The 12,823-nt window shown below is 37.9% G+C and overlaps 1 protein-coding gene across 7 annotated transcripts in view; it reads right to left on the reverse strand.

The window, feature by feature from the left end:
- Positions 1-299: 299 nt before the first annotated feature.
- The window catches only part of LOC122408429 (uncharacterized), a 91,355-nt gene continuing 78,831 nt past the window's right edge, over positions 300-12,823 (reverse strand). For all 7 annotated transcript variants that reach the window (XM_043415212.1, XM_043415211.1, XM_043415209.1 and 4 more), the window contains 5 exons: positions 10,542-10,814; positions 9,931-10,011; positions 9,803-9,851; positions 9,433-9,691; positions 300-9,275 (listed from right to left, as the gene is read on the reverse strand). In XM_043415212.1, the coding sequence (XP_043271147.1) occupies positions 8,711-9,275; positions 9,433-9,691; positions 9,803-9,851; positions 9,931-10,011; positions 10,542-10,814 (1,227 nt within the window). In that variant the 3' untranslated portion in view covers positions 300-8,710. The remainder of the gene's footprint in view (positions 9,276-9,432; positions 9,692-9,802; positions 9,852-9,930; positions 10,012-10,541; positions 10,815-12,823) is intronic.

The raw sequence follows: 12,823 nt of genomic DNA on the forward strand, positions 1-12,823 counted from the left end.
GAGGAAAGAAGAGCCCAAGAGATTCGTCGGGTGGGGGTACGGGAGGGTTGAGGAGAAGGAGAAGATTCAAGAAACTCGCGCGTCTCGCGTCTTTCAAACTAAAGAAAAAGCGCGCTCCATTCAAACGTGTTTGGCGCCGTGGAGGGCGCGAGTTTCGAGCGCTTCAAATGGAAACCGATGCGGAATACTTGGTTCATTTTTTATCGAATAAAATAACGAAATAACGAGCGGGAAATTGGGATAACTCGGTTCAGAGAACTACCGCTCAACACAGACGTCAAAAATAAGCCTATAAAAAATTGATCGTTTCACTAATCCTCATCTTTATTATTACTGTGTAAATATGTAGGCACTGAACAAATAATGTTTCATAATTTGTTTACAAACATTTACACTTACTGATCTGTTTTTTAAATTAATATTATTATTATTATTTTTCATTTCATTTTTTGTTCATTGAATGAATAAACATATATATATTTTTATGCGTACATATAAATCTATACATGTATATATACGTATGCATAAAATATACATATATTTTTTCAGCGAGAATACAGTCCCCGACTGTCCTGAAAAATCTCTCGAGCAGTCCAAGTCCTTGTTTTGCCGTAAACTCATTATTTATTTCGTTCACAAGTTACGCGGTGAACCATTTTTTAATTCATTTTATTTTTAAATCTGTCAATTGCCCTACGACAATCTCAGTCGATCTTTCACCATTATTCGGGCATTGTATGCACTTCCGAATCTCTAATTACGATCTCAATAATATTTTATCAATATATATATATATATATATGTATACACATAAATGTATACATGCGTACGTATATATATTTATGTATATACTTCATTATGTATACTTTTTGTTGTCGTTTTTTTTTTTCATTTTTTATTTTTTTCATTAAATTCTACGCTAAATATATTGTTTTTCTAATCTAAAAAATTACCACGATTAATAATAATGATAGTATTAATCTAGTTTTCAATAATAATTCGAAATAATATTTCAATTGATAATAATCATGAAATATGACAAACATTATACATAGATATACATATGCACGTCGTATATGTATATAAATATATATTTATATATAATGTCTGTTTTTTTGAGAGTGGGGCAGGTGGGAATCGTACGAAAGGATGAAAAAAAAAGTAAAAAAAAAAAAAAAGGCTAAAGGACAAACGCAAGAAGCCCTAACTTTGGCTAAGAATTTCTCAATATTGCCGCAGCTTTCGAGAGCACGACGCTCGTGTATCCGTGTGTTTGTATTACCGATGCGGGAATGAGGATGCTATTCGCGACGATTCGCACGAGCCCTTTCGTCGTGTTCTCAGTTATCTCGGAATATATATCGCGAAGTAAAAAAAATGGATGTCGGCGAGATGAGGAGTAAATGAAGTGGGAAAAAAAATATGTTAATATAAATACACGGGTTATGAAGATTTTCATCGAAATATAGTCGGGAGTGTGTTTTTGTTTTTGTATGTGAGAATCGTTTTTTTCGCGCGTCCTGTGTACATAGGCTCCGCGCGGACGACGAGAGTCGCGAGTCAAGGTTAGAATACGCACGAAAAGAAAAGTGGAAATGCGGCGTATATAATACACACTGCGGCGTAATATAGAGTTTCGAGAATCGAAATATCGCGAGAATTTCATTTAGGTAGTTTTCTTTCATTTTCATTTTTTCTTTTACTCATTTGATTTACATTCACATTTATCTCATATATACTTCGCTCCTATTTTTATACTCTTACACAATCTCACACCGGACAGAAAATACTGTTTTTTCTTTCTTCTTTCCTCGCTGCACGGAAAAAACGCACTTCAAAATAAAACACGTGTTTATAGTTTTTCGGTGAATATAATATATGTGTATATAAATATACGAGAACTTTCTCCGTGAACCCCACACACACGCACGCGCACACACACACATACACACGCACGCTCGCTCGCTCTCTCAATCGAATTTCTACTCCCCATTTTCTCTTCTCCCCTTTTCTTTTCATTTTTATCTAGGAATGCGCGGCTTATTCTTTACGGATATTCATCGTTATTTATTTGTCATTGAACCATGTATTTATATACATAAATATAATTCAATGATCTCAAGTATAGACGAGAGTGTCGAATTATCGCGATGGTCCTTCCCGAATAACTTATGCAATTAATATAAATATTTTCATATGTCATAATAATCGTCGCAATAATAATAATAATTATTATTATTAAATTAATAATAATGACAATAATAATAGGTCCATACGTTTGTGTGTTTGTGTGTGTACCAGTGTTTTTCTCATTCACCATTTATCCCTTTTCGTCCCCTCTTTTTTTTTTTTTTTATTTTTTTATTTATTTTCTCCCTTTTTACAATTTTTCTTTCATCTGCTCGATAAAGTACTCGTGTAATGCAATCGTGTTCACTAGGAATGTACATAAGTGTACGGTACTTTTTTTTCTTTTCATCGATACACATGTATATATGTATGTATATAAATGCACAAACATAAGTGTGTATATTTACATATACACACACATATATATGTATTCATATAAATATGTTTTCATGTATGTATAATAATTAGGTTGTGTATAAAACGATGATACATTATACTATACTCGTAACTCGTTAATCCTTTTTTCTGTTCATACGAAACGACAAGTAATTACGATATCGACGTTTTTCCCTTGCTTCTTTACTGCTCGCTTTGTTTTATTTATTTGTAAACTGTTACTCGCTGCCTCGATTTCTTACTTTTTCTTTCCCCGCTCGTTTATTTTCTCCCGTTTTCAGTTTCTTTTTTCTTTCTTTTTACTCTAGTCTCGTACGGATGCGCGCGCTATCTCGTCGCGGTAGGCTATATACACATATAGTCCGTCGTTCTCGTGCTTCTTCAGTATTCCCGTATTAGTAGAGTTTAGTAGCAATATTTTAAATAGTAAGTCATAGCTTTTGTAATAGGTAATAGTATAATGTTTGATACGCGTTTTTTTTACTTCTTTTCGAGTCGTATAGCCGAACGATTAACCTCTTTCCGAACGATTGTAGTAATAATAATAATAACAATGTTAATAATAATGGTAGATGCGTGTGTACGTGTGGAGGGGGGGGCGCCAAGATGGCGAATTACAGTATTGTACAAGTTACTGGAAATGTGGCTTTTAATATCAATGGCCAATCGTATTTTTTATGTTTTTCGTTATTTTTTGTGTTCCTCGCCGACTCTTTACTCTTTCGTGTGAATATACACATGTGGCTACTACGGGATAGAAGAGGGGGCGGAAAAGAGGGAGCGAAAGGTACGTAACGTTCTTGTTCGACTGTGCAGTAATATAGATATATGTATTGTATTCTAATTAGTACCATCATACTTTTTGTTTTGTAGTTCGACAGAAATAATATAATCGCCGATCGATCGCGTTTCGTGCTCGTCCTTCGGTTTCCCACGATTTTTTCCGTTATACTCTACGTATTTTTCTTGTGTAAAATATTCGTAATCGGCGCACAGGCGCGCGCGCGCGTTCTTGGAATTCGCGGATTTTTTTGTCGTCTAATTCGCATCGGTGCTGCTGTTTTATTCGCTTTTCGTGTTTTTTATTTTCATTTTTTTTTTGTATTTTTTTTCTTTTTTTATTATTATTTTCAAGACAATGAATAGAAAAATTTGTACAAATAATTAGTCTACGAAATTTGGCGCCGTACGCTCTTCATTTTCTCACGCGTCACACTCTTTCTCTCTCTCTTGCTCTCGCGAAAAAAAAATATATATATATATATTCGTTTGGCTGTGTGTTTGTGTGATGTGTGTTTTCACGCGTGTCTGTTCGCGTGTGAATGTGTGTGTGTGTGTGTGTGAATGTGTGTGTGTGTGTGTGTGTGTGTGTGTGTGTGTGTGCGCGCGCGCGCGTGGGTTCAGTGTACAATATACGAGGAGCGAGAAAAACATAAAGCATTTACAGAAACGAACGGAAGGAAGATAGGACGAAAGCGCTTCGTCGAATTATAAGCGAATTATACTCACAAACACACAAACACACCGAGAGCGATGCGATGGAATGCAATATCAGCAATGGTCTCTCAAAAATATGGCCGCTCATAATGGACCGTCTGTATGTGATTATTATTCATTTATTTGTTGTTGTTGTTTGTTCTTTATTTTTATTTTTTAACGTTAAATACTTTAATACTTCTAGTCGTATACTCTTTCTAGAGTAAAAGTGGTCTTGTGCGTTCCGCTGTGCCTCAGTCCGCGGAACGTGTCATACAGGCAATACAAAGTGCTTTATTGGCGCATGTATTTGTATTTTTTTTTTTCTTTCATTTTCTCCTTTCCTCAATTATTAATATTATTCGTAATATTATTATTAATAATATTATTATCGTTATTATTAATCATTAATGTTATTATTTTAATTTACTTTTTTTTTCTTGTTTGCTCTCTTGATATGCTGATAGTACTAAACCTAACGAAACTTGTCCTTACATTTCTCATTTGGTATGTCTTAGTCTTATTTTAGTTGAAACAAAAACGAGAAAAGGGGGAAAATGAGGATGATAGGAATAAAATAAGAGGAGAAAAGAGAAACGGAAATGAGGCGCGGAGCGAATTCGCGGGGCTCGGGGTCGGAGCAATGTCGAGAATCTTAATCATACTTTGTATACAACTTAAACAATTAAAATACGAGACAGTTTCATATTTTTTTCTTGTTGTTTCTTTTGTTTCTCAAGACGACGCGACTAATTTGACGAGACTTAAATTAATGCTTGTATGACAACGGTGAGCAGATCCATTATTTTTGCCACTTGGAAAAAAAAAACGAACAAATATATATGTGTATATATATATTTATGTATAAAAACATGAAGAAAAATACGAAATACGGTTTTTTGTCTTTTATCTTTCTTTCGCGCTATTTTTTTTGTATCAAGTGGCATTTTACATCGTCGGATGAGAGCTTAACGTTAAACGGTCGGGTTATTAGTCCAGGGCACTCGTAAAGTAATCGAAATTTGTTCAGTCCCCGTCATCGGCGAGGTTTCAGACGTGTGAAAAAATAAGCTCGCACCCCTCGATTCTCATTCTTTCCGAAAGTCACTTTATCGTCGAGCAGCAACGAAGTTATATTTGAAAAACACGAGAATTAAAAAAGTAAAAACAAAGAAAGAAAGGAGGAAAATTTTCGATCCGATGTTTCTGCCGTCGACGCACAAACGCTCGAACGACAAATAATAATTTCGAGATATCGTTTTCCTACTGCGCACAAAAGCGGCCGCTTTTCAAGCGGCCGTTTTTCGCTTTGGGCTTCGATCTCTGCGGCACCAAAAAACGTCTTCGCTCTCGGATCTCTTCGGACCCACTTTTCACCGAGGATTCATTTGTCATCTCTTTAAAAAAGATTCTTCGTTTTCTTCACATATGATTTATTCACTTATCGTGTTTCATTCAATTTTTTCTTTCCTCGATCGCGCCACGAGATCTCACGCACACTCACATATTACGGGGATAAAAGCAGCGATTACACGCCGTTACACTATCCACATCTTTGCCTATACAGCCATATCACAATTACCACTTTTCTTCTCATTCCGCACTTCTGCCCTTTCTTTTCCTTCGTTATTCTCGCGACCCAATGTCCTTTTTTCAATTTCGTTACAAAAATTCTACGCATCGTTATAGAAACATCAAATTATTCATGGCTAGCATACTACACACACGCACGCGCACACGTTAACATTCTCTCACACTCTCTTCACGATTTCCTTTACAAGTACCCCCTCCCACCTACCCCCCCCCCCCCCCCTCCCCTCCTTCGCCCATGTGGCGAATGTTCGAATGCAACTAAGTCTTTTTTTGTTGTTTGTTATATCATCAAAAATATCAATGGAAATACCTCTATTTATATTCCTAATTCTTATTTAGTTTTTCATATACCTTCAGCAAACAGGAATACTCATGTCCAGTCATTGTCTCGCGGATTAACGATTATGCAGTAGGGCCTGGTTATTCATAATTTAATTTAATTTAATATAATTTAATAAACCGTGACTTTTCAATTTTTTGTTCAATTTCGTCACAACTTATAAATTGATTTTGCCACTCTTCGGTTACATCGTTTCTTATATTTTTCCTTATTTTTCATGTTCGGTAAAACTGTTCTAGAGCTCGACTCACAACGGGCTTAAAAAAGCTTTTTTCAAACTGTGAACAAACGCGCGAGTTCAATGTGCACGATGAAAGAGCGAAACGCGGAGATTTTGGAGTGAGAATTTTACAGTGTCGACGACAGTCGCGTTCGCACGATCTTTTTATATTTCAACGTCATTTTTTGTTCGCTCCTGTTTGTTTCTTCTTGTTGCTGTAACAAGATCGATTTGCATGAAAGAAAAACTGGTGTTTCGTCAATTTTACAATAAAATTTACAACAAATCATTAAAAAATAAAATAAACGAGTGGAATAATAGAGGACAACGCGAATTGGGCTCACTCAGTGATACACTTTGTGACACAAAAAATAATATTAATTTTAGGTCTCGCTATTGCACCGATATTTACAATGGACGTTCATATATTATCCTTCGAAATCGATTAGTCTTGAAATATTTCAATTAATTATTAATTAAATCGAGAAAAAGATACATAACTTTCATTATTTTCAATAAAAGCCACATAAAATTTGTATAAAAAGCTCGGACAGTGTGTAGAATATATCAACGTTGCTTAAAGAAAAGAAAAAAAAATGGAAATAATAATCTAGAGTAGCGTTTGATGATGATAATTCTCGTAAAAAGAAATAAAAATTGAATTTCTTACTACCGTGTTTAAAAACGGGCACGGAATAATAATATGCACTGAGTTTTCGTTTAACAAATGCGTCGAAAACGCCAGCGCACACCTTTTTTGTTTGTCAGTCAAAGTATATCGTAGGTTGTTGTTCGAGTTTTAAAACTCGAGAAGGGAATAATATTTAAAAATATTTTCTACATCGGAAAAAATTCAGTTCTTCATCACCGTAACACTTGAATAAACGTGCAATTATTATTTCTATCGTGTGGTCGAACGGGCAATTAGAGTATCGACATTCTCGTTCTACTCCCTACAGAAAATGGCGAGTATCCGCGATCGATACGATTGAAAAATAAGAGCTTAACAAAAGAGAGAATAAAACCCTCGAAGCCAACTGTGAAGTCTACAGAATTCGTCAGTAGCGAATCAAATGATTCTCGATTCAGAAAAATTATACTTCGCTAACGCCCTTTCTCTTATCCGTGAGTAATTCTTTGTCAACTCGACCATTTCAGTCAAATTATTCGTCGATCTTTTCATCTTTCCTCGATTGTCTACAGACTTTAAAGAAAAAAAAGAGATCTGCGTCATTTTAGATTAAAAAGAAAAATCTTCGTCGACGAATCAGTGTCAGGATACATTTAGCTTCAGCAAATCTCGAATTCATTGACGCCTTATTTTTTTCAATGCTATCTAAAGTATAAGTGGTGTCTTTGGAAACGAAAAGAAAATAATAATTGTGTTAACAACGAATATCTCACGCACGATCGATCTATATACATTGCATACATATTATCGCATTGAAAACGTACTTTACGAATAATGTGGTGTCCATCAGACTGCACGCGATTGAAAATAGCTCAAAAGATTGCTCTCTCGCCACTGCTCGTCCCTCTAATATCGGTCCCACTATCTAGGATCGTTTGTTTGTTATTTTGTTTTTGTTTATTTCGAAAAGGAACTTGAATTGAATTTTATTATACAATTTTAGTCGTTTTGTTTGTTAGTGTTTCTTTTTTGTTTGTTTTTCAAAGGCCCAAGTATGTTCCAACGCTGGGAACGAAGCAAAACAGAATTGGAATAGTCAACGAAGAGAATGAGAGCGTTTCGTTATGATTTTCGTTTTGTTTTTTTTTTTTTTTCAACTACGTGCTACATCGTAAGAAGTTAAAGATGGCTTTTTTGTTTGTTTCAAGAGAGTCATGGGCATTCTGGGCGTCTTCTGGAACGAGACTACCTTACAGTGAATCGCAGGGGGAACTATGAGTAATTGTACACGCGAGATCGTTATATTTGCGTCGTTCGATAGTTAATCGTAGATCTCTTTTTTGAGCTCGCACCCGCTTCGACACTCGGTGGCCCCGGAGGGAACATTTTAATTTTCGTTTGTTTAAAGCTAATCTCGGCTGACGTGCGACAAACCCTTCTGTTTTTCATAATAACTAGGTTAGCGCAACGACGATGGCGAATCCCTGCTGCTCTTTCTCTTCTTGGAAAGCAGCAAAATAAAATGCCAATATTGGACAAAAATTCGAGGATATTCCGAAAAATGTCTGTTTCGTAGAAACAAACAAGACGATCGAATTTCCCGCTCCTTGTAAATCGTCACAAGGAAAATTGAATTAATGAAAAAAGATTGTTATATTTTTTTTGCGCCATCCTGCCCTCGAGTAATAACGCACGCCACGCCTCACATCCACTTCCCTTCTTCTCTTTTAGTCTCCTAATCTCCTTCTCGCGTAGAGTCTTACTTGAGATGAAAGTTGGTGAGAAAGCGAGTAAACAAATTTGAGTAAAACCTACGTGGGCACAACTCAGATCTGAAGGTATTCGCGGTTGTGGTGAGTTGATTATAGTTGGCTCGTCCACTTGTTCGAGGATTCGCGAGTGGTACCAAGTAAGGCCTGAACAGTTAGGGTTTGCTATTGTCGTTGTTTAGGGACAACGTGTCGGAGAGCTTTTGTTGTTGCTGTGCGATCTCGGTAACCGCACCGCCGCTCATTAATTTAGCATTATTGTTTTCCGTGTTCGAGACCTTTGCGTATTCCCGTTTTCTCTGTTGTTGTTGCTGCAAACATTCGGTCTTAACGATCGTTATGTCCGGATTATTTTCCAGCACGGACGTCGCTCCTTTCGTTACGATACCCGGCAGCTCGAGGTAACCACCGCCCTCCCGTTTTATCGTCGCCGATGTCGTTGGCGTTGCCGCCATTGATGCGTTCGCGCTAAATTTTTGTAGTATTTCGTTTACCGCTTCGTTATTATCCATGTCGTTGTTCGCTTCCATCGCGCTCGTCGCCGCGCTCAATTCACCGGCTAGCGATATCCTGTCCGGGCCCTGAAGCGTCGAGAGATAAGTCGCGAGCGTGTGTACCGTTACGTTCAAAAATTCCGCTGCTCGAAATAACGTTATCTCCTTTCTTCTTAACTTTGCTAGAACCTCCGCCGGTCCAGGCTCCGACCAAAAATCCCTCACTCTGCAATTATCAAATGAACGATTATCTCCCAAGGACTCAAAATCAACAAAAAACTATCGTCAAATCGATTTCTTAAAAATTATTTCCAAAATACTACTAAATGATTACTCTCGGAGTACGAAATATTCACATTTTTTTTTTTTCACTGCACGTTTACCTGTAGGGGTGTTTAAGGCAACCATAACTGTCACGATATCGTCCGTATAGGGTCCCGTACGAGACGCCGAGTATCTCGGCAGCAGTCTTCATCTCAAGTTCCTTGCTTTTAATGGCGTCCATGACGCGTCGCGTGAACGGCTCTTCCCAAAATTCTTGGCGTCGTCCCGTCGTCAAATAATCGTTCATCTTGATTACGTCTCGGAATTGTTCAGGTATCGCTGGGTTCGTCGCGTTTGAATTGGATGGTGTATTCGACGCTGAAGAGCATGAAAAAATTAATTAATGCGAAAAAAAACGAGCTCAAAATCATTGTTTCGAGGTTGAAATGATGAAATTTGAATTTCAACAAACACCCCATCGGTTCTTACATTTCTTTTCCTGGTCGGAGGTACTGTCGTCTTTCGACAGGTAGGAAAGCTGCAAAAAAACGACGAAACATTCACATTTGTTTTTCTCAGATTAACGCCGAATCTGGTTAATTGATTCTCACGCTTACCATAGGTAGGGGAGGTTCATTATTTTCATTAGCCATTTCGTCGTCGCAACTTTCGTGATCACCTTCGCTCATCATCTCCTCCTGTAAAAACAATAATATCTTTTAAATCTGCGTGTGTAAATCACAAGATCGTAGACGATTGAATCCAAAAGTTGCTTCGAAAGGATTTCTGACTGAAAACTTGAACATCTACTATTGTTGAAAAATTGCCGCAAAGTTGGATGTTTCTGAAATCTTTTTTTCCACTGTTTTTTGCATACATCAATTTCCTCGCTTTGAAAGATTTTTAATTCTCGTCCCAATAGTAAAGAATTTTGTGTATCAAAGAATTTGAGTTTTCTATGAAAATCAATCCATCTGTCAAGCCTAAATAAACTCGGTTTTTTGTTTCAGATCACCCAAATAGGTGCAGCAATCGTCAGTGGATCTCGTACTTTTCAAGGTCGAAAAAATTCGTGGAGAAAACGTTGAAAAAGTGCGGATAAAAGGGACCTCTCCGTTGGAATCGACACTGGAGCCAAGCGTCCAGCATTTTTCGGTATCATGACGGGAGACAAGCGGCGGGAGGGAGGCAGCAGGGACGGGGAAGGCTCCCCGAGAAATGTACATACGTTTCCGGTGAAGCAAGTGATTTTGGGTGTAAATACATCGTGAGCGGAGGGTGGATCGTCGAGAGGCGGACGACCTCTGCGTCGCTGTTTGGGTGGTGGTGGCTCGTCGACGTCTCCTTCTCTCAATACGGCCTCAACACCGGGAGTCCCCGCTCCCGGACTATGGCCACTGTTGTTAATATCGTTTTGTACGGAATCACTCCGCCAGCTCACTTCCGCTAATCCCTTGATGTGCAGGTCCTCCGCAGTCTTTAATAACGACGACAGTCTTGTCTGCAAAATCGAAAGTTTGATTAAACATATTTTCAATTAAGCTGGTGTCAGCGGGTTGCTGAAATATTATTGGCCAAACGACGAGCGCGCGTATCGAAAAATTTCTTCTCGTTCCTTATAAATTTTTTCAATCAAACGCGACGCTCCGAAAATCGAAGCCCGCTTCATTGTTTTTTCATTATTCTTTTTCTGGCAAAAGGAATAAACCCCTTTCATTTCAAGATTACCTGAAATAACTCGGTATGCAATACCGAGTTAATTTGCTGATGCTCCCATTACACCGAGCAGTTCGTTTTCAACGCCCAAGGTCCTGATTTAAACCCGCGCTTTATTTATACTCCGGACTTATTCTGATCAACTTGATCAGCGAGGAATGTAATCATGTTAACAGATTTTGTGTTTACGACGAGAGCATTAATTAGTTTATTTATGGATTAATGTGACAGAAATTATTGAGCCGAGTACAGGAACGTCAGTTCTAAAAGGAAATTATTATTTATATCATTTCTCTGAGATATTTATATAACTCCTTTAGTGAGGAAGCTCACGAATCTTTGGGTCAACGGATAAGGCTCGAGCTCCGATGGGATGAAAATTTGAAATTTCTCTTGGGGAAGAAAATTTCGAAAGCAGCGTTACCAGTAGAGAGATGAAAGGAATAAAAAACGGTTTGAATCGAACAATCGTTTCCCGCATCGAACGCGCGCGCGCGGGGCACGTCAAAATCCGTGATCGCGATCGTTCGACCGTATCATCGAAACTTTCTCCATAATGCGAGACTTTCTATATTGTTTCCCTTCTCCTCTAACGGTCTTTGAAGAACTTGAAATTTCGTATTACCGCTCGATCGATGTTGGAGCGAAACAGGACGATCGGTATGACGAGCACGCTTTTTCTTCGACTACTTTTTTTCTCGACTTCAGGTTTCTCGAGTCCACGTTATCGAGCATGTGACGGGGGATTTTTAATTTACGGATCTTTCGAGAGAGCAATAATGCGAGTGCAGTGATTTACCGGGTATTTCAAGCTCGCGCTTTACGTTTTTTCGTTTTGTCTTCTCTCCTCTCGCACACTTTTTCTTCCCATCTCCGGACTCAATGTTTTCTGAGGACTGACGTCAAACGTTTCCAGTCTGACCGTTCGAGCTGAATAATTTATCGGCATCGATAGGGTGGAGTGCGCCAAAGACGGTAACATCGGCTCGGAAATACAGAAATAACGATCGATCAAACCATCCGAGTGAATTTCGAAGGATTTCGCGAGACTTTGTTATATTTAGCGAGCGTTACATTCTTCTCCGTTTGCTCATTCAACATTCACGTTACAAGTATTTTCAACAATGCGCGTCGACGCGTTGGCCTACTTAAAAATAAATTGACATTTCGACATTCACCTTCTTTCCATTTAATTCTGTAAAAATGAACTTCGATCGGTGCCACTTGCGGAAGAAACGGTGAAAAAATGAACACTCTAGTCGGGATTGAAATTTAGTTCAATCGACGAAATAAACTTGAGAAAATACAATGAAAATTTGTTCAAAATTCAATCTTAAATTATCTAACTGAATTGAAAAAATAGGACGAGATTGAATCTGCGTTTCTTTTGTCAATCGTGGCTCGAGTTTTGTCCAAAATCGTCTCCCCAACATTTTTTTTTCCTCAAAAGCTGCTACAGATTATTTTGACTATTTGTTCACCAACGAATCCATTGCGATTAAAATAAAAATGTTGCAGTCAAATAAAAATATCTCAGCAAATATTTCCCAGCGAATTATTCCAATGGCACATTCTACTAGGCTTTTAAATCCTGAATTTCTCTTGAATGAGTGACAAATACCAGATTTTCGTACTCGTTCCCGCCTCTGACTGCCTCGTGGAAGCGTTGCGTTGAATTATTCCACAAAATCGAATAATTCCCTCGGCCCCCCGGACACTGGCGCAACCGAATGTTTTTTCAGGAGAGAAACAACGGATTTGCGGGTGGCTAATTTAAAAGCGATCGAAGAACGG

This window comes from Venturia canescens, chromosome 3 (assembly GCF_019457755.1).
Source record: "Venturia canescens isolate UGA chromosome 3, ASM1945775v1, whole genome shotgun sequence".
Classification (NCBI taxonomy): Eukaryota; Metazoa; Arthropoda; class Insecta; order Hymenoptera; family Ichneumonidae; genus Venturia; species Venturia canescens.